The sequence below is a fragment of the Oncorhynchus tshawytscha genome, linkage group LG09 (genome assembly GCF_018296145.1).
Source record: "Oncorhynchus tshawytscha isolate Ot180627B linkage group LG09, Otsh_v2.0, whole genome shotgun sequence".
NCBI lineage: Eukaryota > Metazoa > Chordata > Actinopteri > Salmoniformes > Salmonidae > Oncorhynchus > Oncorhynchus tshawytscha.
In genome coordinates this window covers 11817931-11840094 of record NC_056437.1, presented here as the reverse complement: position 1 = coordinate 11840094, position 22164 = coordinate 11817931, and the positions used below count along the sequence as shown (strand labels likewise).

Here is a 22164-nt window from a genome sequence, read left to right as displayed (position 1 = left end):
GAGCCAGGGTTAAGGGTTAAGTAGTTAAAAGTCTTGTATTGATAATGTGACTTGTCCTCAGAACATGGAGGTTCCAGCAGTGAGCAGGCAACACGCTACGCTACTCTTCAACACGGCTCTGGAGCAGGGCAAGTGGGACCTCTGTCGTCACATGATCCGATTCCTCAAGGCCATTGGCTCTGGAGAGATGGAGACCCCACCCCCAACACCAACCACTCAGGTACAGGAAGGAACAAATTCATAATCTCTTTCTGTCTTCTACCTCTCTCTACTCTTCTCTCTCTTTCTGTGTTTGTCACACATTCTGACATGTTATGTTAGAGCTAAACCTCTTAATGCTTTAGTGTTATCTATGGGGTAATGGTTGAGATGGTCTAAAAACACTGTATAAATTAAAGACTGCTATGAGGCTACTGCCTCCACCTCTGTATAATTGGATATAGATACCCATAACTGAATATATGGTGCATTTACATTTGTGCAGAAACCCTGCCGTGTCAGAGGCTTACTGGATGAGTTTCCTCGCTGATAATGATCTGTCCTCTCAACAGGAACCCAGTTCGACGGGAGGTTTTGAGTTCTTCAGGAATCGCAGCATCAGTCTGTCTCCGTCAGCTGACAGCATCGCTGCTGGGAAGTTTAACCTACAGAAGACCTTCAGCATGCCCTCTGGGCCCTCTGCTAAGGGGTACGCCACACACACACACACACACACACACACACACACACACACACACTTTATTTGACATCTCCTCTCTTTAGTAATCATATGATCCAAAGGCAGCTTTTGTTTGTTGAGTATCTAATGCGGGGGGTTATTAAACATTTTCAGCCTTGGACTCAAATTAGAAATTCTGTGTTCTCCTGGGACCCAAGCTTAGGAAAATATGCAACTATACGTAAATATTGGTACATTTCATTTCCATTATGCCTAAAACAAATGCAATATAGACAAAAAACAAATAATGAAATACCCATATAAATATCTATTCATGTTTATTTTCCCCATTAAAAACACCATTACATACCTGTCTAGGTTGGTACTGTAGCTGTTAAAATACAATCAATATTTTTTATAATGAACTGATCAAATCACACAAGTTGACGTTTTCAACAAGCATGTCTATTCTGGGCTCAGTTTTTTACAGTGCAACAGTGAAGTCATGCTCAGCATGGAGTCTGTTTCTGTACTTGTTTTTAAAGTATGCCAGAGTTGGGAACCCTGACTCGCAAACTAGATCAGAACATCTACTGCTTTCTCAGTCAGGCAGGAGACCACTTCCTGCTGTAGATGAGCAACCCAGAACTCTTCAAAAAAACATCTTGCTTCAATCAGTTTATTCCAGTTCAGAATGAAACTGATTACTTGTATTTTAACAGCAACAGTTCCAACCTAGACTTGTTTTCAACAATCATTTCTACAGTAAGATATACAGTAGGCCTGATACCTTATTCTGTACTGAACTATCAGTCACGAGCTAGCTTGCTTTGGCTAACGTTAGCTAGCTAGCTATTAGCTGTGTGCAAGGCCAGGGGATTGTTTGAAAGAGAAACTCACATCTACTATGAGAGAGAGTACTCCCTTAATGATGCTTATCACCTGCTAAATTACAACGTCTTGCTAGCTGACTGACTTTTCCACTGTGGAAGCACTGTTTCCTGAAGCTTTCGGCCCTGTTCTGAAAGAACTCCCTGGGTTTACCGTCATGCTGTGGATTTTTAGTTGTTTTAATTTGTTAGTTTTGAGACTCATTACTAAGCACTTCCCCGCCAAAACACATTGTTGGCGCTCCTCGTTATTTCACAAAGTTTGTATGAATCCAAGCGAGAAAAACGAATTGTTGTATTTGCGTTTCATGACGATTGAGCTCAGTCAAAACTTGTGGCCAGCTTGAGTCCATTTGCTGACAGCGGCGAGTGAGAAGGATGACGGCTCATCTGCTGCTGAATGCCACTGCTCAGCAACACGCGTCTTCCTCCCACTGGCACCGCTGTTCCAAACTGGCACCGCTGTTCCAAACCGGCACCGCTGTTCCAAACCGGCACCGCTGTTCCAAACCGGCGCCGCTGTTCCAAACCGGCGCCGCTGTTCCAAACCGGCGCCGCTGTTCCAAACCGGCGCCGCTGTTCCAAACCGGCGCCTCTGTTCCAAACCGGCGCCGCTGTTCCAAACCGGCGCCGCTGCTCCAAACTGGCGCCGCTGCTAAGCAGAGAGCTCTGTTATCCAGTAATCAATTAAATAATTATAAATATACTCTGACATGTTGTGACCCATACTGTCAAAGGCTGTTCTAATGTGTACTGAGAGGGATTGTCCTCTTCCCAATCATTTCTGGGCTCAGTACACTGACCCCACGGAGTTGGTCAGTTCCATTTTTTTATTCCTGTCGGCTCATTAGAGTTCAATCACTTCCTGGACTGACTGAAAGTTGGATGGAATTGAGCCCAACTCTGGTTAAGCAGTGTATGTACTATAGGCCTTTCTCTTCATAGCTATAACACATCTCTCCCTCCTCTTCTAGGTCTGAGAGGTGGTCTAAGGACAGTGACTGTGCAGAGAACATGTACATAGACATGATGTTGAGGCGTCACGCCCGCCACCTCCTTGAGCACGTCAGACTAAAAGAGCTGGGTTGTTTCTCTGCCCAGCTGGGTTTCGAGCTGATTGGCTGGCTGTGCCACGAGCGCACGCGGGTGGCGCGGGTTGATGATTTTGTCATGGCGCTGAAGTGTCTCCACAAGGACTTCCTGTGGCCATTTCCTGTCACCCCAGCCGGCTCCATCAGCTCGCCTTTCAAGAACGGACACCGCAGGACAGGTGTGTGTGTGTGTGTGTGTGTGTGTGTGTGTGTGTTGAGGTAATTGGAATACTTCTGAAAGTGTGTGTGACTGCTGGTGCTGCAGGGACTCTGTCCGTCTGTGTTTGCAATGCATTTTTGTCCTCCGCAATGACTGTCCCCCTCACCCTCTGACTCATTGGGTGTGTTTGATGCAAACTTTGTGACTGAGTGCATTTTTTTCTCAAGTCGTATTTGTTTAGTTAAGTGTTATTTTTATCATTCAATTAAATCTGACCCTGTTTGTTCCTCCCTCCCTCCCTCCCTCTAGTGCTGAGCCAGCATCTACTGAAGTCCCAGTCAGCAGACAGCCTGTTGAACAGTGACATGGACACAGCGCCCCCACAGGCCGCAGCACGCAACAGCAACCACACTTGGCTAGACGGGCTGGGAGCTCTTGGACCTACAGAGCCTACAGAGATGGACACTGCCTTGTCCCACGGGGGGCCACAGACACAGGAGGCCTTCCTCTCTCCACTAACCAACAAAAGTAAGTAGTCTTCATGAGAAGATAGGAACAGCTGAGACTCTCTTTCACTGAGATGTAGTCAGAGAACTCTCTACCTACCTCTCCCTCTACCAACCTCTCTTTCTCGCTCGATTTCTCTCTCTCTCGCGCTCTACCTCTCTCGCGCTCTACCTCTCTCGCGCTCTACCTCTCTCGCGCTCTACCTCTCTCGCGCTCTACCTCTCTCGCGCTCTACCTCTCTCGCGCTCTACCTCTCTCGCGCTCTACCTCTCTCGCGCTCTACCTCTCTCTCGCGCTCTACCTCTCTCTCCCTCGCGCTCTACCTCTCTCTCGCTCTACCTCTCTCGCGCTCTACCTCTCTCGCTCTACCTCTCTCGCGCTCTACCTCTCTCGCGCTCTACCTCTCTCGCGCTCTACCTCTCTCTCCCTCGCGCTCTCAATTCAAGGGGCTTTATTGGCATGGGAAACATAAGTTTACATTGCCAAAGCAAGTGAAGTAGATAATATACAAAAGTGAAAAAAAAGTTCCAAAAGAATAAAGACATTACAAATGTCATATTATGTATATATACAGTGTTGTAACGATGTGCAAATGGTTAAAGTACAAAAGGGAAAATAAATAAACATAAATATGTGTTGTATTTACAATGGTGTTTGTTCTTCACTGGTTGCCCTTGTGGCAACAGGTCACACATCTTGCTGCTGTGACGTCACACTGGTATTTCACCCAGTAGATATGGGCGTTTATCAAAATCGGGTTTGTTTTCAAATTCTTTGGATCTGTGTAATCTGAGGGAAATGTGTCTCTAATATGGTCATACATTTGGCAGGAGGTTAGGAAGTGCAGCTCAGTTTCCACCTCATTTTGTGGGCAGTGTGTACATAGCCTGTCTTCTCTTGAGAGCCATGTCTGCCTACGGTGGCCTTTCTCAATGGCAAGGCTATGCTCACCGAGTCTGTACATAGTCAAAGCTTTCCTTCATTTTGGGTCAGTCACAGTGGTCAGGTATTCTGCTGCTGTGTACTCTCTGTGTAGGGCCAAATAGCATTCTAGTTTGCTCTGTTTTTTTGTTAATTACTTGACACATTGGAAAGAATTATCTTTTTGTTTTCTCATGATTTGGTTGGGTCTAATTGTGCTGCTGTCCTGGGTCTCTGTAGGGTGTGTTTGTGTTTGTGAACAGAGCCCCAGGACCAGCTTGCTTAGGGGACTCTTCTCCAGGTTCATCTCTCTGTAGGTGATGGCTTTGTTGTGGAAGGTTTGGGAATTGCTTCCTTTTAGGTGGTTATAGAATTTAACGGCTCTTTTCTGGATTTTGATAATTAGTGGGTATCGGCCTAATTCTGCTCTGCATGCATCATTTGGTGTTCTACGTTGTACACTGAGGATATTTTTTCAGAATTCTGCATCTCTATCTGTGTGTGTCTCTCTCTATCTCTGTCTCTCTCTCTGTCTGTCTGTGTATCTCTCTCGTTCGTTCGTTTTGACTGTGTTGTAATTAGTTTTATTCTAATTGATTGGATGTTCTGGTCCAGGCTTCAGTGTGTTAGTAGAACAGGTTTGTGAACACAGCCCCAGGACCAGTTGGATGAGGGGACTGAGGTTTCAGTGTGTTAGTAGAACAGGTTTGTGAACACAGCCCCAGGACCAGTTGGATGAGGGGACTGAGGCTTCAGTGTGTTAGTAGAACAGGTTTGTGAACACAGCCCCAGGACCAGTTGGATGAGGGGACTGAGGTTTCAGTGTGTTAGTAGAACAGGTTTGTGAACTCAGCCCCAGGACCAGCTGGATGAGGGGACTGAGGCTTCTGTGTGTTAGTAGAACAGGTTTGTGAACTCAGCCCCAGGACCAGCTGGATGAGGGGACTCTTTTCTTTGCTCAGCTCTTGGCATTGCAGGGCTTGGTAATGATATGAGAGGAGGTAACTGTATTTTAGATGTTTCCAAAACTTAATTGCTCTTTTTTTTAGTTATTATTAGTGGACATTGGCCTAATTCTGCCCTGCATGCATTGTTTGTAGTTTTCCTCTGGACATGTAAGAGAATCTTACAGAAGTCTGCATGCAGGGTTTCAATGGGGTGTTTGTCCCATTTGGTGAAATCTTGTTTTGCAAGTGGACCCCACACCTCGCTGCCATGAAGTGCAATTGGTTCAATGACTCATTCAATTCGTTTTAGCCAAATTTTAATCGGTATTTGAATTTGTTTAATGGCGCTCAGTTCATTCACTGCCTCATTAAGGTGTCCAGTTGAGCTTATTTTTAAACCTATGTAATTGTAGTGGTGTGCAGTACTCAATATATTTTGTACCAATTGACAACTTTGGTCTAATTCCCTGAGATCTGGATCTTCTCTGGAAAATCATTATTTTAGTATTTTTGGGGTTTACTGCCAGGGCCCAGGTCTGGCAGTACTGCTCCAGCAGGTCCAGGCTGTGCTGTAGCCATGTGCTGTGGGTGACAGCAGGCATAGGTAACCTGCGAAGAGCAGGCATTTATCCTCTAAATTGTGAAGACTAACACCAGGGGCTGAGGATTTTTCTAGAATAGTGGCCAATTTGTTGATGTATATATTCAAGACTGCAGGGCTCAGATTGCAACCCCGGCGAAGGCCCCGCCTTTGGTTTAAGAATTCTGTTGTTTTCTTCCCAATTTTAATGCTGCACGTATTGCCAGTATACATTGATTTAATTATGTCATGTTTTACCCCCTACAACACTTTCAATAACTTTGTAGAACAGTCCTGTATACCAAATAGAATCAAATGCTTTTTGGAAGTCTATAAAGCAAATGTATATTTTGGTATTATTTTGGTGGACATGTTTATCTATCAGGGTGTGTAGGGTGTAAATATGATCAGTTGGGTGATGTTTTGGTATAAATCCAATTAGACTTTTACTCAAGACATTGTGCTTATTAAGGAAGTTTAGAACTCTTACATTTATAATACTACAGAAAACCTTCACCAGGTTACTGTTAACACAAAAGCCTCTAATTATTAGGGTCAACTTTGTCTCTGTTCTTAAAGATTGCGGTTATGAGTCCAGGTGTCAGGGAAATAACCTACACTCAGGATCAAATTAAACAGTTTTAATACAGCCAATGCAAATGTAACATTAGTGAGTTTGAGCATCTCATTTAGCATGCCATCAGGTCTGCATGCCTTTTTATATTTGAGGGCATTAAGTTTCTTATAGAGCTCCTGGTCAGTAATTGGGGAGTCTAGTTGATTTTGATTGTCCTTTATAGCTTTTTCTAATCCATTCAATTTCTCATGAATTTGGCGTTGTTCTGCGTTTGTGTCAATTTGAACGGTGTTGTGGAGTGTCCATATCTCTCGCGCTTTCTACCCTTCCTCATCAACTATCTCCCTTCCTCATTCTCCCTCCATCTTTCTCTCCCTAGCGGAGGAGTGCAGTATCGGTTCTGCCACAGACCTGACAGAGACCAGCAGTATGGTGGATGGAGACTGGACCATGGTGGATGAGAACTTCTCTGCTCTCAGTCTGACCCACTCTGAGCTGGAACACATCTCCATGGAGCTGGCTAACAAGGGACCACACAAGTCTCAGGTCCAGCTACGGTAAGCCTGTCCTGCCACTCATAGACAGGATTTCTACTTCTATTTGACAGCCCAATCAGAGTGACAGAGAGGGTTTACCTTAAGGAATAATTTCCCCTTGCTAAGGGAATAATTCAAGAGTGTTATGGTAGCTTGAAGGCATGTACAGCAGAAAGTCTCCAGTTACCACGGAGATGACCTGAACATCTCTTATCAAAGAGAGAGTATTTATTCTGGGAGATCACATAATAGAACTTCTACATTCAAGACTGTAGAAACAATTTGATTCAGAAGATTAAACACCTTTTTCATTTTCTCAACTTGTTTCTATTACTTTCTAGCACATCCAGCTAACTGACAGAGTTAGCCAACTAGCTACAGTAGCTTTGTAGCCATGGATTGTGCACCTTCCATTAGCTACGTAGCTAACTTACAGAGTTAGCCAACTAGCTACAGTAGCTTTGTAGCCATGGATTGTGCACCTTCCATTAGCTACGTAGCTAGCTGGTGGATGTTTCCCCTTTGAAACCAGGACAGAGGAAAGCAACATTCACCTCCACAAATATTATTTATATTGATATCCATACTGAAAGAAAGGGGATACCTCTATCCATACTGAATGAAAGGGTGATACCTCTATCCATACTGAATGAAAGGGGATACCTCTATCCATACTGAATGAAAGGGGATACCTCTATCCATACTGAATGAAAGGGGATACCTCTATCCATACTGAATGAAAGGGGATACCTCTATCCATACTGAATGAAAGGGTGATACCTCTATCCATACTGAATGAAAGGGGATACCTCTATCCATACTGAATGAAAGGGGATACCTCTATCCATACTGAATGAAAGGGGATACCTCTATCCATACTGAATGAAAGGGGATACCTCTATCCATACTGAATGAAAGGGGATACCTCTATCCATACTGAATGAAAGGGTGATACCTCTATCCATACTGAATGAAAGGGGGATACCTCTATCCATACTGAATGAAAGGGGATACCTCTATCCATACTGAATGACGCACTTAAAACCTCTCTGGGATATGTGGGACGGTAGCGTCCCACTTGGCCAAAAGCCAGAGAAAATGCAGAGCGCCAAATTCAAATAAAAATCTGACTTTCATGAAACAAAAGAGAGAACATATTTCAACCCTGCAGGCGCGACACAAAACGCAGAAATAAAAATATAAATCATGCCTTACCTTTGACGAGCTTCTTCTGTTGGCACTCCAATATGTCCCATAAACATCACAAATGGTCCTTTTGTTCGATTAATTCCGTCCATATGTATCCAAAATGTCCATTTATTTGGAGAGTTTGATCCAGAAAAACACCGGTCCCAACTTGCGCAACGTGACTACAAAATATCTCAAAAGTTACCTGTAAACTTTGCCAAAACATTTCAAACTACTTTTGTAATACAACTTTAGGTATTTTTTAAAGTAAATAATCGATAAAATTGAAGACGGGATGATCTGTGTTCAATACAGGAAGAAAACAATCTGACGCTACCTTTCTGGTCATGCGCCTCTATCAAACAGTACACATGAAGTGACCCTTGTTCAAGATGACCGTACTTCTTCATTACACAAAGGAAAAACCTCAACCAATTTCTAAAGACTGGTGACATCCAGTGGAAGCGATAGGAACTGCAAGCAAGTCCCTTAGAAATCTGGAATCCCAATGAAACCACATTGAAAAGAGTGACCTAAAAAAAAAAAAAATCTGAAAGGTTTGTCCTCGGGGTTTCGCCTGCTACATAAGTTCTGTTATACTCACAGACATGATTCAAACAGTTTTAGAAACTTCAGAGTGTTTTCTATCCAAATCTACTAATAATATGCATATCTTGTGGGGATGAGTAGCAGGCAGTGAATTTGGGCATGCTTTTCATCCAAAATTCCAAATGCTGCCCCCTATCCTAGAGAAGTTTTAAGGAACTTTTTTATTTCATTTAAGGGAGAAATTTGCCTTAAAATGTTTTGTGCGACTTATTTCAAAGTTAAGAACATTTTAAGTAAATGTTCCCCTCATATTTTCCCTTAAGATGTTTTATGCAAACGGGCCCTGTACTTTAATATTTATGTTTCACAACTTTAACTTCACTACATTCCTAAAGACAATGATGTACTTTTTTACTTCATATATTTTCCATGATACCCAATGCTTGAATGATCAAATTCACACACTTATCAAGAGAACATCCCTGGTCATCCCTACTGCTTCTGAATCTGGTGCTCACTAAACACAAATGCTTCGTTTGTAAATGTGTTGACATGTGCCCCTGGCTATCTGTAAATTAAATTTGTTTTAAAAAATGGTGCCGTCTGGTTTGCAATGATTTAAACTTTTTACTTTTGATACTTAAATATATTTTATCAATTACAATTACTGTTGATACTTAAGTTTAAAACTAAATACTTTCACACTTCTCCTCAAGCAGTATTTTACTGGGTGATTTTTTTACTTGAGTCATTTTTCTATGAAAGGTATCTTTACTTTTACTCAAGTATGACAATCGAGTACTTTTTTCTACTACTGCTACTAATACTCCTCCACCCCACTTCCCAACCTAGCTAGACGTATGGCTGCGGTGACATATTTGTTTGTGTCTGTGTGTTGGTTTCATATGTAGGTTTGCGTATATATCTTGTGTGATTTTGTCAGCCTTAGCTTGTGTATCCTTAAGTATGTTTCCCTGGACTCAGATGAACTAAATGGAGAATCTCCATTGACCATATGCTTCTTAGTGTTGGGCTAAGCTTACTCTGTGTCTGGGAAACCAGTCCCTTATAGACCATGCCTTTTTTATAGCTGATCTCTCTCTGTCCTCAGGTACCTCCTGCATGTGTTCATGGAGGCTGGCTGTCTGGAGTGGTGTGTTGTGATTGGTCTGATCCTGAGAGAGGCCACAGTCATCAAGCAGGTGGTCAACTTCCTGGACAGCCCCGAGGTTCCTCATGAGACCGTCCAGAGTGTCCGCTCCGGCCTGCTAGGGGTCGATGCATGGGCCTCCACAGACTGGTCAGTGTCTCTGTTAGTCTTTGTTGCTCTCTGTCGCTCGCTCGGTCTGTCACTCGCTCTGTCTGTCTGTCTGTCGCTCACGTACATAGGCCCAATGTCATAATTGCGAAAGGGTTTTCTAATGATCAATCAGCCTTTTAAAATGATAAACTTGGATTAGCTAACACAACGTGCCATTGGAACACAGGAGTGATGGTTGCTGATAATGGGCCTCTGTACGCCTATGTAGATATTCCATCATAGCTAAAATAGTAATTTAAAATAGTAATTTACAACATTAACAATGTCTACACTGTATTTCTGATCAATTTGATGTTATTTTAATGGACAAAAAATGAGCTTTTCTTTCAAAAACAAGGACATAGTGTATATGTTTACAAAAAATATATTTTGGGGGATTGGAAATGATGCAGACAATTACATTGATGGAAGCCACAATATATCTGCATTATTAAAACTGATTTGTATTCATCCAGAACACTAGTGGAACTGTAGTGTAAAGGACGTTACATATTCTATAGCAGCTGTAGCAAGGGCACAGTGAAGTTCATGAATGTTGTGAGCTTGATACTGACTCCCCCTTCTCTGCACTCCCTGTAGCCTGGGCTATAAGCCCTTCCTGAACATGATCCGGCCCCAGCTACAGAAGCTCATAGAAACTTCTGTAGAGCAGATCCAGCCTGAAGCCTTCCTGCCAGGGGCTTCCAACTCGAAGCTGGCTGAGCCCCAGCCCGGAGGCCCCAGTGCGGAAGATAGTAGGGGGCCTGCTCTCCTGGGTCTGGCCCTTCCTTTGGAGCCCCCTGGGGGGTTAGGGACAGAGGACGGCGGAGTTCCAGAGGAGCAGGAGGAACAGGCGGTGGACGAGGGGGTGTACGACTGCACTCTGTCCTGACATGCCCAGTCCTGACCTGAGTCATGTTCATTAGGCACCAAACGGAAGAAAATGGACTGAAACAGGGAGGGACCGACTATATTGACTTAAACTTTTTTGCTACGGTAAACCCTGATGAATACAGCCCTTTTCTGACCTCTGACCTTGCTGGGCGGGCGTGATGGGACACGGAATGAGGAAGAGAGACACTGGAAGTCTCAGACTAAACTCTGTGTGTCTGGAACCAGTTTGTTGACTGATGTGGACTCTGATATTTTCCATTGTGTGTGAGACTGTGTGTCATGGTATTGTGTGTATTACTACACTGTGTGTGTAACATTTGGAAGCCTCAAACGCAAGAGGACATTCTCTCCAGTCTGGATACTTGTCCATCCCGGTGGTGGAGCAGGGTCAGTGAGTGAGTGAGTGAATGAGTGGGCTCTTGTGTTTTAAGAGTGTCAGTATTGTCCAGTTGATTATGGAGTTGAGTCATTGCAGACATCGTTAGTCAGGACACAGCCGATTCATAACAACAAAAAAATCTTACCTAAAAATATAGATATGATCGATGACGTGCTTCTAACCTCCTATTTATTTTGCTCCACGTAAACATTTTTTTTAAAGAGATTTGCCCACAGACAAGAGTTTACCAAACTGAGTTTGGGCTAGTCAGGCTTTATTCTGGGACTAAAGCAGGCAGTTTGTGTTGCAAGTTAGCATTTTACCAAAATATGCTTTTCAGATCAGAGAAATGCTGTCTGGGCTATAGTGTCTAGATAAACATTTCAGATTGCCATGATGATGTGCTGGGCAAGAAGCATCCGGGTTATTGTCAGACCTGTCACATATTAAGCTTAATTGGCTCATTCCACATTACAGAAAGTTCAACCTATAACTGTATATTTTTGTCACAGTTTGTGTAACTGAGTTCAGATATAACTTTTTGCAAGGAATCGCCCCTGAAATCAACTATGTGCTGGACAAGTTCTGAGATGCACTGAAGGAAGTGTGTGTGTTACCTCCTACTGTACCGTGGATTTAAAGACATTTACTGATGCCTTGGTCAATTATGTGATATTATTCTACAACATTACTTTATGAGACGATGTCAGTCCCCTCACTAAGATATTAAAGACTAGTGTGAGAATTCTGTTGGTGGAGAGAGAAGACGTGTGTGTGTGTGATGACCTGGATTGGAGGTGAATGATCTTGACGAGGGCCTGACCAAGCCTCAACCAAACCATGACTGACTCCTGAAGGGAGAATCTACCATTCTCTGAGGACAAACCACATTATTATGGCCATCCTGACCTGCGTCTTTACACACATGCTTTTGGATTGGCTCTAGAATTGATGTATTACTGTTCAGTTGGCTTCCGTCATGCTGGAGGATCCAAACTATATTCATAATTCACTTTGTGTTGATGTCATGCCAGAGATCATTTTTATTTGCCCCATTTTTAAATAGATAAAACACCAACTGATGCACACTTTGGTGTTAATTCAATGTCACATTTCAGTATCGTTTTCTTAAGGTAGGATTGTGTTGGTCTCTACTTAGCAATGGCTGTGGAGTTGAATAGGTCCTATACTATTTAATGTATTCTGACATTGTTTCTATAAGAATTTAAATCTGTAAGGGCTTGGTTGTTATCACCATGGTAACATGGCAGTAACATACCAAAATCTCGATCATGTAAAACTGAAAACATCTCCAACACTGACGCTGCTTTCAGAAGCAGCTCCTGTGTGTATGATGTGGAACAGTAAAGACTAAGTACAGTATCCTCACATGGAATCTTTTATGATCGTCAGTATTATTATTTATTGGTTGTGGTGTTATTGCAAATGGGAAAATGTTAGCCTTCATTATTCATTCAAATTGTTTTATTTCGGCTATATCAAAGCAACTAAACAAGAACTATTTGCTTTTGCCTCAACTTGTACTGTAGTCGTTCTCAGACCCTGCGCCCAGGTCAATATCCTGTCACCTGACCAGCATAGAGCTCTCTCAGGCCCAGGTCAATATCCCGCCACCTGACCAGCATAGAGCTCTCTCAGGCCCAGGTCAATATCCCGCCTCCTGACCAGCACAGAGCTCTCAGGCCCAGCGCCCAGGTCAATATCCCGCCACCTGACCAGCACAGAGCTCTCAGGCCCAGCGCCCAGGTCAATATCCCGCCACCTGACCAGCACAGAGCTCTCAGGCCCAGGTCAATATCCCGCCTCCTGACCAGCACAGAGCTCTCAGGCCCAGCGCCCAGGTCAATATCCCGCCACCTGACCAGCACAGAGCTCTCAGGCCCAGGTCAATATCCCGCTACCTGACCAGCACAGAGCTCTCAGGCCCAGCGCCCAGGTCAGTATCCCGCTACCTGACCAGCACAGAGCTCTCAGGCCCAGCGCCCAGGTCAGTATCCCGCTACCTGACCAGCATAGAGCTCTCAACCTTCAAACGGGAATCAATGGTGAAACAGCCACATCCATTTGTGATTTTACAACAACGGTTACTATTTTTTCCCCCTCTGACATCATTGCACACGTGACAGAAGAGCTTAATATGTACTGCCTTGTTTTCACCATGCTGCACGACGCTCCTCAGCAACAACGGTGGTGGGGCGGCCAGTGGCGCCACCCTACTGCAGATGCCATCTTTAACAGCCGGCAAAACTCTGGCTCCTATCCACAAAGCAACTGAGTACGAACGCTGATCTAGGAACAGGGCCCCGTGTATTCATTGAGCTCTAAATGGAAATACTGGTCCTAGATCAGCTGTTTCTCCAGACAATTGTTAGTGCTCTGTGAACACAGCGGTTTTCTTTACTGTGTGTATTCTATATTAGCTAGGTTCAGTACATGAATGGTCTCCACTTACTTACAGTACATCACTGTTAAACTGTGCAATTCTGAAACGTTGCTTTGTTTCAGCTTTTTAATTTTTTAAAATTTACATTCAGTTCCACATGTTTTACTGTCACTCATACCAACCAAAACGTTTGTACTTTAAACATTATTTTGCTGCAGCTCACTGTGCTTTTAGTTTTGTATTTTTAAACATTTTGCCTCAGCTCACTGTGCTTGTAGTTCGTATTTGCCTCCGCTCACTGTGCTTGTAGTTCGTATTTGCCTCTATTCTGATTCTATTCTTATGCAGCATTGTTTTTACGAGAACCTCTTTGGCCGTGACTGTACACTAGCCTGAGTCCCAGACTGTTCCAACTCCATTTCTGTCATTGTCATGTTGGCAAGACGGCACAAACAGAACTGGGACGCAAGTTAACTACACAGCATCGATGTGCTTCTAAACCATCTGTCCTCTGCTGCCAGTACAGTAGATACAGTAGCTTACTGTCTGCTGTCAAGCCCACAACAAACCCCAGCTGTGAAGTTTACCTAACGTAATAAGGTTGTTGGCTAACCAAAGACATGTTCTGAGGCCTTGGGTCAACGTGACTTGAGTGCTTGTATATGCAGAGGTATAATGAGCCATTGCTGCTCAAACACATTTTTCAGTTAGTACTTCAGACAGTTTATCGATATTCTGATTATACACGTTTCATGTTTCCATCTGAGGACTAGCAGTCTATTGTTTCGTCAGTCTGCTGTTGGGGAAAAGCATGATGACAGCGGTACTCTTTTCCTTCATATTGTAAAGAATAGCATATCTGACGCAGTAACATTCCCTGGGTCACGATAGGTGGACATCTTCAATGCAGTGTACAGTATAGATACTGTTTCTTGTACAATTTGCCTTTTATACTCATTTTGGTTTTCTAATTTTTCCTGTACATAAACAATAAATTATTTTTTAAAACCAAGGCCATTTTATTTGTATTTCCTGCATTACCATTGATATTTAATTTTTGTTAAAGACAACTAAAAGCAACATGTTCATTTCAAGTTTATTTTTGTAATCAAAATACCCTGTTACACAATTCCCCAAATCAACCATGTTAATCCCACCTGGGATTACATTACTGATTTTTAAAAAGGTTAGATGTAACCCTCCCAGTTGACAAATTAATAAAATAAAAAATTACAAAAGTATGATTGCTTTTAAATAATTGACATGTTATACAAAACTGCACTTTATTCAGTGACCCAAGTGTACACTGCAGTTAAAATAGGCATAGATACTGCAGGTGAGTTGCATCGAACGAAATTGAACATGTCCCAGCAAACACTCAATCACTCAAACGTGGATGCATTTCAGTTACCACTTTTCCAACTGAAGTGCAGGTAACTGTTTCCTTTATTCAGGCATATTAAAGAATTTAAGGAAAGTAGATCCTTTCTCACAATCATTCTACAAAATAAAAATTTGAGACCCATAAACGGTTTCAATGAAATGTTTCACCTTAATATTGGTATTGAAAAAGGACGAGGCTCGAGAAATGTCAGTATCATATTTACAGTAACAATGTTTTATGATGTTTGCTTGAATTGAGTGGGGTTTATGCCAGGATTCAATCTGATCGCGTTTTGGCAGCAATGCACCATTTTAATGGAAATGCATTATTGAAGCAACATGTAGCCAGCGTTTACCACGAACGAGTGAACATTGCCGACAAGGTGCGATCGGATTGATTCCCTGCATTACTTTTTTGTTTGTAAAATCATAAATGTTATGATAAATGACTGCATAAGAAAAGTTTGACAGTACTGACAAATGTCATTACCATAAACCATAAATCACTTTACAATTTCAACAGAGCATGAGCAGCAACACAGTTATGTTGAGAAATCCATACAAAACATGAAGTTATATTTTTAAGAAGGCAGTGTACAGTACGCTTGAGTCAACGGGAAGGTTTGGGGTAGTGAACCTGAACATTAGTCACCAATCATTTTGTAATTACAGAATCAGGACCTACGGGGATATTTATTTACCTAAATTACAGATCCCACCATACTTGATAGAAATAAATCAATTAATTTTATTAAACGTTTAAATTACACCTGTATATTTGTTCCATCCATCAGGCCTGAGCTGTTGATATACCTCTGATTAAGGTGGCTGCCTATTCCCTGTATAGTGCACTACTTTTATACGGCTCTGGTCAAAAGCAGCCAATAGGGTGCAAGTTCAGGCATAAACAAAACTTCATTAAACGATGCCACTAGCTAAAGGTCTTTAGACGTGTGCTCGTTAGTTTCCTCCTTTCCTCTCAAGAAAAACATCACCTTGTGTTCATCATGCAAATTTAAGAGTGTACTGGGTTGTTTTTCACCACAGATGCACCAGTGATGGATATGACAAATTGTTTTTTTAAACCCTTAAAACGACAATTTACTAAATGTTACTGTACAATCCTGCTAAGACCATTTTATTTTATTTTTTTACAGGTAAGTGCATGTGGCAAGAACTCCTTATGTCTTTAAGATGCATGACGCCAACCGATCCCTCTAGCCTACAACCATGTGGCATTCTAGAACCTAGAAAGCACATTAGCTTGGTTCCATCCTTTCACCTGCTCAGAGAGAGGACGCATCGCTGGATTCAAAACAAGGCGACTGTTCAACACAAACTGGTACTAGAGCCACAGCAGTGTAGTCCAAGAGACTGCCCAAATCAACACTCCAGTTGCCTAGTAACAATCCTTATCAAACCTCAAGCACTGGTCAGTCTTCAAAAAACCCCAAATACCTACTTCATAGAGGTAACACATCGAGCCATCGCTGAGAACCATGAAGTGGGCTGCACGATATGGGGAAAAAAACAGAATTGCGATAAACACTAGGGTGAACTGTTGTAATCAAATAAAATGTGCTGCTTGAGTAACGGGGTGGGGGTTGGTGTGGAAAGCAGGAGAGACGACAGTAAACTATTAGCCGCGTTTAACAACCGTTCCGTTTCAAAATATTGCGAATTATATTAATTATGAAGGCTTTACCATGCAGGTACAGAGAAAATAGCATGGCTTTATTCATAAAGTAGGAGTACTGATCTCAGATCAGGTCCCCCTCTATCCATATAATTGTATTTGTTATGACCTAAAAGGCTAAACTGATCCTGTAGCAGCACTCTGACTTTTTATGAACACAGACCCTGCGTAACCTCAGTGTTCGCAGGAGCTGCTGTCCTGCAATCAAACACCATGATGTTCTAAACCGGGTTGGGGGTCAATTCAGGAACTATGTGCAAGAGTCTGACCCACTCACCGCAGGCTTCAACCCACTCACCGCAGGCTTCAACCATCGGAATAAACACCAGAAAGGGTGTTGTCCGTCTGTTTTATGACATCAGCAACTAGTATTATAATATCCCACTGTAAAATATTGATATACACCTTGCACATGATGGGAAAAACACACCATGTGAAATAGGATTTTTTTTTTTTAACCCATTTGACTGTTCAACTGTTAACAGGAAGTACCATTGATGAGGGACATCAGTAGGACAAAATTAATTGGAGTTGGTGAGGTGTTGTTTTGAAAAAGCTCCACAGCATTAAAACAACTGCCTAGTTGCAGTTGTTTAGAGGTTAGAGCGCTGTGGTTCAGAGTTTGAGGAAAATGTAAAAAGCACCATTAGTTTATGACTGAGTTGAAGAGAACCAAACTATCTAAACCAGTGTGTTTCTTGATGGACAGAAAATAAGTTTAAAATCGCAATACCCAGCTAAATTATTAATTCAGTGATGAGTTAATTGCATTTCTATTTTCAACATTGCCATCACTCGTTAAAACAAGTCAAAATATCCTTGCACATTAGCGAGCTCACCGTAAGTAAATCACACTACTGGAACAATTAAATCCTGTTCACCTTTTTTTGTTTGTTTCTTATTTAAAATGTAAAAACATGAAACGGTTCATTTTGTAAGGAAAAAACATTGTAGCCTTTTAACTGAAATAGTGAGTGACGCTGAAGACCTCGTGCTTGTTGACAGAGATGGAACATGCAAGGCCATACATGCAAAACAGTTTGTCAGAGAGCGAGAAGAAAAATAGTAAAACATTTTTAAAAAAAGACCTATTTACCCTCATCCCCACAAAGGAACTCTACTGAACACTGGTTGACCATTCCCAAGTCCTACTGTTACTGTTTATAAGGACCGTTCCCTAGTCCTACTGTTACTGTTTATAAGGAGCGTTCCCTAGTCCTACTGTTACTGTTTATAAGGACCGTTCCCTAGTCCTACTGTTACTGTTTATAAGGAGCGTTCCCTAGTCCTACTGTTACTGTTTATAAGGAGCGTTCCCTAGTCCTACTGTTACTGTTTATAAGGACCGTTCCCTAGTCCTACTGTTACTGTTTATAAGGACCCTTCCCAAGTCCTACTGTTACTGTTTATAAGGACCGTTCCCTAGTCCTACTGTTACTGTTTATAAGGACCGTCCCTACTGTTACTGTTTATAAGGACCGTTCCCTAGTCCTACTGTTACTGTTTATAAGGACCGTTCCCAAGTCCTACTGTTACTGTTTATAAGGAGCGTTCTAGTCCTACTGTTACTGTTTATAAGGACCGTTCCCTAGTCCTACTGTTACTGTTTATAAGGAGCCCCTAGTCCTACTGTTACTGTTTATAAGGACCGTTCCCTAGTCCTACTGTTACTGTTTATAAGGACCGTTCCCTAGTCCTACTGTTACTGTTTATAAGGACCGTTCCCAAGTCCTACTGTTACTGTTTATAAGGACCGTTCCCTAGTCCTACTGTTACTGTTTATAAGGAGCGTTCCCTAGTCCTACTGTTACTGTTTATAAGGACCGTTCCCTAGTCCTACTGTTACTGTTTATAAGGAGCGTTCCCTAGTCCTACTGTTACTGTTTATAAGGACCGTTCCCTAGTCCTACTGTTACTGTTTATAAGGACCGTTCCCTAGTCCTACTGTTACTGTTTATAAGGACCGTTCCCTAGTCCTACTGTTACTGTTTATAAGGACCGTTCCCTAGTCCTACTGTTACTGTTTAAGGACCGTTCCCAAGTCCTACTGTTACTGTTTATAAGGACCGTTCCCTAGTCCTACTGTTACTGTTTATAAGGACCGTTCCCTAGTCCTACTGTTACTGTTTATAAGGACCGTTCCCAAGTCCTACTGTTACTGTTTATAAGGACCGTTCCCTAGTCCTACTGTTACTGTTTATAAGGACCGTTCCCTAGTCCTACTGTTACTGTTTATAAGGACCGTTCCTAGTCCTACTGTTACTGTTTATAAGGACCGTTCCCTAGTCCTACTGTTACTGTTTATAAGGAGCGTTCCCTAGTCCTACTGTTACTGTTTATAAGGAGCGTTCCCTAGTCCTACTGTTACTGTTTATAAGGACCGTTCCCTAGTCCTACTGTTACTGTTTATAAGGACCGTTCCCTAGTCCTACTGTTACTGTTTATAAGGACCGTTCCCAAGTCCTACTGTTACTGTTTATAAGGACCGTTCCCTAGTCCTACTGTTACTGTTTATAAGGACCGTTCCCTAGTCCTACTGTTACTGTTTATAAGGACCGTTCCCTAGTCCTACTGTTACTGTCCTTATTACTGTTTAAGGACCGTTCCCTAGTCCTACTGTTACTGTTTATAAGGACCGTTCCCTAGTCCTACTGTTACTGTTTATAAGGACCGTTCCCTAGTCCTACTGTTACTGTTTATAAGGACTTCCCTAGTCCTACTGTTACTGTTTATAAGGACCGTTCCCTAGTCCTACTGTTACTGTTTATAAGGACCGTTCCCTAGTCCTGTTACTGTTATAAGGACTGTCCTACTGTTACTGTTTATAAGGACCGTTCCCTAGTCCTACTGTTACTGTTTATAAGGACCGTTCCCTAGTCCTACTGTTACTGTTTATAAGGATAAGGAGCGTTCCCTAGTCCTACTGTTACTGTTTATAAGGACTTCCCTAGTCCTACTGTTACTGTTTATAAGGACCGTTCCCTAGTCCTACTGTTACTGTTTATAAGGACCGTTCCCTAGTCCTACTGTTACTGTTTATAAGGACCGTTCCCTAGTCCTACTGTTACTGTTTATAAGGACCGTTCCCTAGTCCTACTGTTACTGTTTATAAGGACCGTTCCCTAGTCCTACTGTTACTGTTTATAAATAATGTTGCTTTAATGTCCCTCCTGTTAGCTATTGACACAGTGATGGTCGGGTCTCTCAAATGTGTGTGTGGAAGCAGGCCCAACAACGGGCCCAGTATTTCAAGTATGGGTAAATGTGGTAGGTGCCTCCCAGTGTGTGTACATCTGATAGGCCTAGGTGTCAGTATCGGTACATGTGATAGGTGGAGACCCAGGAAGAGGGGAAGGCCCATTTAGGGAACCTCTTCAGCATGTCCTCTAGCTGAACAGTCCTCTGGTCCTCTCCAAAGAAGTAATGAGATGAGATGGCTACTGAGATGATTCCCTCTGGGCCTGACGGATCCTCTTCTCTGGGAGGCTGGAGAGGAGAAATATATATATATACATATTAAAACACACAATCATATATGGACAGTGTTTCCCCTATATTCCCAAATCGTTGCCGCCACTCCAACAAATGATTTATTTCATTTTCAGTGTAAACCAAAGACTAAAACCAAGTAAGTAGAAAATATAATTGACCAACATATTTTTTAAATAAGATCATCTTTGAGAACTAACAACCACCAAAATAAAAACTAGACAGCCAGGGAGAATCTGAAATAAAAAATGTCATGCATACTCCCAGTCGATATTCACGTCATAAGATCCCCTAGACCACGCCCACCAATCAGTCTTTCCAATTGTTTCCCGTGAAAAAGAGCCAACTTCTTCGTTGATTTTTAAATCATACAGAAATCGAAAAACTGCAATGTATTTCAAACCAGGTCAAAAATCCCAAAACTCTAGTTTGCTCTGCTCCCACATAGGGAAATAGAGCCTGTGGGCAGAGCCCTGTGGCTTCAGGCTATTCGGGGTGGGAGAGTCAGGGAATTGTGGGGACCCGGTGTCCAAGTACACGTAGCTATGTGTGTGGAAAACATTTCATCACAGAGGTAAGCACTACTTGTAGCTGTACAATCTGTTTGTGTAGTTAGTCTTGGCTAGCTAGCTAATGTTGCGGTCGGTAGCTAGCTAGAGGCTAGCACACACGTGGATAGCACCGTCATGAAATGGGGCATGAGGGTTGCTTTACAATATTATTAGCGAGAATCAGACAATGTTGAAAAGTCATCTTTAGATATGTACTTTTCTTCAATTGAATTTTGTATTTGACTAAAACATGCAGTCAACAAGAAAGTTGTTTGAAAAAGGTAATTTTGGGGTAGCAACATTCTATCGAATAAAGATAGAGTCCCCATTGATTGTGTTATGTTTGAGTCACTCAGATAGCATAAGCCATGGCAAAATGAGTAAAATTGCAGGAAATTAGCTTTAAAACTGCACATTTCCTCTCAGCTCCGTGGCAATATGTATAGAATTCTAGGAAATGATGCCACAACATTTGTTGTCACTCAGGAAATATGCCTGGGGTGAGAAGAAATAACAGCAAGCATAGGCTTGGATCACGACATAACAGATGTCGTAAAGCAATGGAATCATTACAGACCAAGTAGTCCTACTAAACAACGCCAAGTCGACAGACTAAAACAACCATAATGGCCTCAGCAAAGTCAACCAGGAAATAACTAGATTATACAACAATGAATAGCTACGGATTCTGATTCATACACGATGTTTGGAGAAAGGGAGACTTGTGCCCTGAGACAAGTGACTGAGTGAAACAGGGCCGCATCTGTCTGGGGAGATGATAGCGGCTTGTTCTAATCCAATCATTGCAGCAGGTTCAACCGATACCCCGCCTGTTTCTTTACAGACAAAAGAACTAGCCAATAGTTGTTCAGAGTGAAAGAGATGTGTTCTGGCAACTGAAAAATACTTTTGCCAATCATGGATAATTACAAAAAGATACTAATCGTATTCTGAAAATTCTCCATATCTATTACGATACTTGTTTTGTCCGAGTACTCAGCAAACCCCTAGTACACTGTACACAAAGACAAGCATTCCTCCAAAGGCTCGTGCACAAATTCTTCTGAAGCTTTTGAAAGTACACTGTGCATTAAATCCAAGCTTGCAATGAAAAAAGGAATGTGTTAATTAAGGTGCTAACCCAGCAGGTAAAACTGATGTCATGACATTATCCCAACCAGCTTTGCCTGTTTGGAATCCTAAATCCCTAATATTCTGTACCTGTATTTCGAACCAGAAGTTCCAGGCGGGGGCATCCAGGCCGTGGGAGTAGAATATAAAGTACTCTCCAGCCAGGTGGTACTGGGGAACACCATCCCCAAACGACCAGCTGGACAGAGAGGCCCCTTGGTGGGGTCTCAGGTAGAGGGACATGTGGCTGGGACCTGGGGGACGGACATAGTCACACACAATGCATGTCACAAACTATGGTTCCTAGACACTGCCTTTTCTCACACAACATTT

At 42.4% G+C, this 22164-nt stretch overlaps 2 protein-coding genes across 8 annotated transcripts in view; one reads left to right on the top strand and one right to left on the bottom strand.

Moving 5' to 3' along the window:
* LOC112257246 (guanine nucleotide exchange factor subunit RIC1-like) overlaps positions 1-14594 on the top strand; it is a 97783-nt gene extending 83189 nt beyond the window's left edge. For 2 of the 7 annotated variants that reach the window (XM_042326543.1, XM_042326542.1), the window contains exons 21-27: positions 62-220; positions 552-688; positions 2523-2818; positions 3109-3327; positions 6711-6888; positions 9716-9904; positions 10505-14594. In XM_042326543.1, coding sequence (XP_042182477.1) covers positions 62-220; positions 552-688; positions 2523-2818; positions 3109-3327; positions 6711-6888; positions 9716-9904; positions 10505-10796 — 1470 coding nt within the window. In that variant the 3' untranslated portion in view covers positions 10797-14594. The remainder of the gene's footprint in view (positions 1-61; positions 221-551; positions 689-2522; positions 2819-3108; positions 3328-6710; positions 6889-9715; positions 9905-10504) is intronic. The other 5 variants (XR_006084024.1, XR_006084023.1, XR_006084021.1 and 2 more) reach the window with 5 other exon arrangements.
* A 5086-nt stretch (positions 14595-19680) lies between these two features.
* Positions 19681-22164, bottom strand: part of LOC112257375 (endoplasmic reticulum metallopeptidase 1) — a 37559-nt gene continuing 35075 nt past the window's right edge. Inside the window, exons 15-16 of the mRNA XM_042326541.1 lie at positions 21922-22085; positions 19681-20146 (exon numbers count right to left, since the gene is read on the bottom strand). Of these exons, the coding sequence (XP_042182475.1) occupies positions 19970-20146; positions 21922-22085 (341 nt within the window). The 3' untranslated portion in view covers positions 19681-19969. The remainder of the gene's footprint in view (positions 20147-21921; positions 22086-22164) is intronic.